The sequence below is a fragment of the Equus quagga genome, chromosome 10, assembly GCF_021613505.1.
Source record: "Equus quagga isolate Etosha38 chromosome 10, UCLA_HA_Equagga_1.0, whole genome shotgun sequence".
Classification (NCBI taxonomy): Eukaryota; Metazoa; Chordata; class Mammalia; order Perissodactyla; family Equidae; genus Equus; species Equus quagga.
Window position 1 is genome coordinate 51,383,108 of NC_060276.1, and position 3,299 is coordinate 51,386,406.

At 49.4% G+C, this 3,299-nt stretch overlaps 1 protein-coding gene across 1 annotated transcript; it reads left to right on the forward strand.

Annotated features, from left to right (window-relative positions):
- Positions 1-6: 6 nt before the first annotated feature.
- LOC124245263 (phosphatidate phosphatase LPIN2-like) lies at positions 7-3,075 on the forward strand. The gene has a single exon (XM_046672512.1). The coding sequence runs from the start codon at positions 12-14 to the stop codon at positions 2,703-2,705; it is 2,694 nt and encodes an 897-aa protein (XP_046528468.1). The 5' UTR covers positions 7-11; the 3' UTR covers positions 2,706-3,075.
- The last annotated feature ends 224 nt before the right edge of the window (positions 3,076-3,299 follow it).

A 3,299-nucleotide genomic window follows, 5' to 3' on the forward strand; every position in this document is an offset into this window, starting at 1 on the left:
AGTCTCAAACCATGAATTATGTGGGACAGCTGGCTGGGCAGGTGATTGTCACTGTGAAGGAACTCTACAAAGGCATTAACCAAGCCACTCTGTCCGGATGCATCGATGTCATTGTGGTACGGCAGCAGGATGGCACCTATCAGTGTTCGCCATTTCACGTTCGGTTCGGGAAGCTGGGAGTCCTGAGATCCAAGGAGAAAGTGATTGATATAGAAATCAATGGCGATGCAGTGGATCTTCACATGAAACTGGGTGACAATGGAGAAGCTTTCTTTGTGGAGGAGACTGAAGAGGAATATGAAAAGCTTCCTGCTTACCTTGCCACCTCACCAATTCCTACTGAAGATCAGTTCTTTAAAGATATTGACACCCGTTTGGTGAAATCTGGTGGAAATGAAAGACCATCTCAGAGTTCAGACATCTCACACATCTTGGACACGGAGAGAGTTTTTGCACCAAGTTCTGTGAAAAAAAAAAAACGAAGGAGAAAGAAATGTAAACAGGACAGTAAGAAGGAAGACCAGGCCACTTGCCCTGCTGCGGAGGACACCGTGGATGTGAACCTGAGTTCTGACGATGACAAGGGGGCCCAGTCAGCAAGAGGATCCTCAAATGCTTCCTTAAAGGAAGAAGAATATAAAGAGCCTTTGCTTTTCCATTCTGGGGATCACTACCCCTTATCTGATGGAGACTGGTCCCCTTTAGACAACGCCTATTCCCCAACGGCAGTGTGTCCTAAGAGCGATTCAGAGCTGGAGGTGAAACCTGCCGAGAGCCTGCTCAGATCTGAGTCCCACATGGAGTGGACGTGGGGCGGGTTCCCAGAGTCCACCAAGGTCAGCAAAAGAGACAGATCTGACCATCATCCTAGGACAGCTACGATTACACCGTCAGAAAATACCCATTTTCGGGTAATTCCAAGTGAGGACAGCCTCAGCAGTGAGGTTGAAAAGGATGCTACCATGGGAGAAACGGTCTGTACCATAGTGAAACCCAAACCCAGAGCCCTGTGTAAGCAGATGAGCGATGCAACTAGAGGTGCAGGACTTGTCGAACCTCTCCTGGAGCCACCTCCGATTTCATCTATGTTAGATGCAGACCACCTTCCTAACCCCTTGTTGCTGGAGGCTCCCTCAGAATCAAAACCAGCAGCTAAGGTAGACTCGCCGTCAAAGAAGAAAGGTGTCCACAAGAGAAGCCAACACCAGGGACCTGATGATATTTACCTAGATGATTTAAAGGCTCTAGAACCTGAAGTTGCAGCTCTCTATTTCCCTAAAAGTGAATCAGACCCCGTCTCCAGGCAGTGGCCCGAGTCTGACACGCCTTCTGGCTCCCAGTCCCCACAGTCCGTGGGAAGCGCGGCCGCTGATAGTGGCACTGAGTGCCTCTTGGATTCTACCATGGACTTGCCCGACGTCACCCTCTCCCTTTGTGGGGGCCTCAGTGAGAACGGAGAAATTTCTAAAGAAAAATTCATGGAGCATATCATTACTTATCATGAATTTGCAGCAAACCCTGGACTTATAGACAATCCTAACCTTGTAATACGGATATATAACCGTTACTATAACTGGGCTTTGGCTGCTCCCATGATCCTTAGCTTGCAAGTGTTCCAGAAGAGTTTGCCTAAGGCCACAGTCGAGTCCTGGGTCAAAGATAAGATGCCAAAGAAATCTGGTCGCTGGTGGTTTTGGCGTAAGAGAGAAAGCATGACCAAACAGCTGCCGGAGGCCAAGGAAGGGAAATCCGAGGTGCTGCCGACAAGTGACCTGCCGTCAGGCGCAAAGGAGCCGGCCAGTGGCAGGTCAGCCGAGGATGACTCTTCGAGTGACGAGGGATCACAGGAGCTCGAGGAATCAATCAAAGTGGACCCTGTCCCCACAGAGCCCCCGAGCCACAGCGGCACGACCTCATATAAGAAGTCTCTTCGACTCTCCTCAGACCAGATTGCAAAACTGAAGCTCCAAGATGGCCCAAATGATGTTGTGTTTAGTATTACAACCCAGTATCAAGGTACCTGCCGCTGCGCAGGGACCATTTACCTGTGGAACTGGAATGACAAGGTCATCATTTCAGATATCGATGGAACAATAACTAAGTCTGATGCTTTGAGACAGATTCTTCCACAGCTGGGTAAAGACTGGACTCATCAGGGTATAGCAAAGCTCTACCATTCCATCAACGAGAATGGCTACAAATTTCTGTACTGTTCCGCCCGTGCCATCGGCATGGCTGACATGACCCGTGGCTACCTACACTGGGTCAATGACAAGGGCACGATCTTGCCCCGGGGCCCTCTGATGCTGTCCCCCAGCAGCTTGTTCTCGGCCTTCCACAGGGAAGTGATAGAAAAGAAACCAGAGAAGTTCAAAATTGAGTGTCTGAATGACATCAAGAATCTGTTTGCCCCGTCTAAGCAGCCCTTCTACGCTGCCTTTGGAAACCGTCCCAATGATGTCTATGCTTACACACAAGTTGGAGTTCCAGACTGCAGAATATTCACTGTGAACCCCAAGGGTGAATTAATACAAGAAAGGACCAAAGGAAACAAGTCATCGTATCACAGACTGAGCGAGCTCGTGGAGCATGTATTCCCACTCCTCAGTAAGGAACAGAATTCCGCATTTCCATGCCCAGAGTTCAGCTCCTTCTGCTACTGGCGAGACCCGATCCCCAAAGTGGACCTGGATGACCTGGCCTGAGGTGGCACCTCAGGAGGAGGCCCTCAGTCACTCGCCTGGAGCAAGGGAAAGCGACGGGCGGTTCTGCTGGACAGAGGACACTGGGCTCTCCTCTGAGCCACAGGTGTGGAACAGGACACATGTTACCAGGCAGGTGCTGGCACGGACAGAGAGAGCTCCTGGAGCTGGAGCTGCCGCCCTCCTTTGCCTCCATGGACTTGGCCGGGTCGCAGCTCAGTGCAGCTCAGCGCCCCGGCGGGACAAGTGAGGGAGCTTGGACCTGAGCTTGGAGGCTGGGCACCTGTCACTGGTTCGTCCTCACACATGCTCTGTGTCAAGTTGTATACTGGGTGCTCCTTTAACTGAATAATTTAAAAGGAAGAAAAAAGAAGCTAAAGAAGAGTGGACCAAAACATTGCGCAAAGTAAAGTGTTATAATTTCCACTGGGGAAAAAAAAAAAAAAAAAGATAGAATGAATTAGACACTGCAAAATGTGTTCTTTTTATGAAAAGGAATGGGAGGGCTTTTGATCCACAGGGACTGAATTACTAAAAGCTAACAATTTTAAGGTCTATTTTTAGAATAACATCTATCACAATTTGAGTTTTTCAGTC

Bases quoted from the DNA above. Each gene is read 5' to 3' on its own strand.
- LOC124245263 (XM_046672512.1), top strand. From the start codon at position 12: ATGAATTATGTGGGACAGCTGGCTGGGCAGGTGATTGTCACTGTGAAG.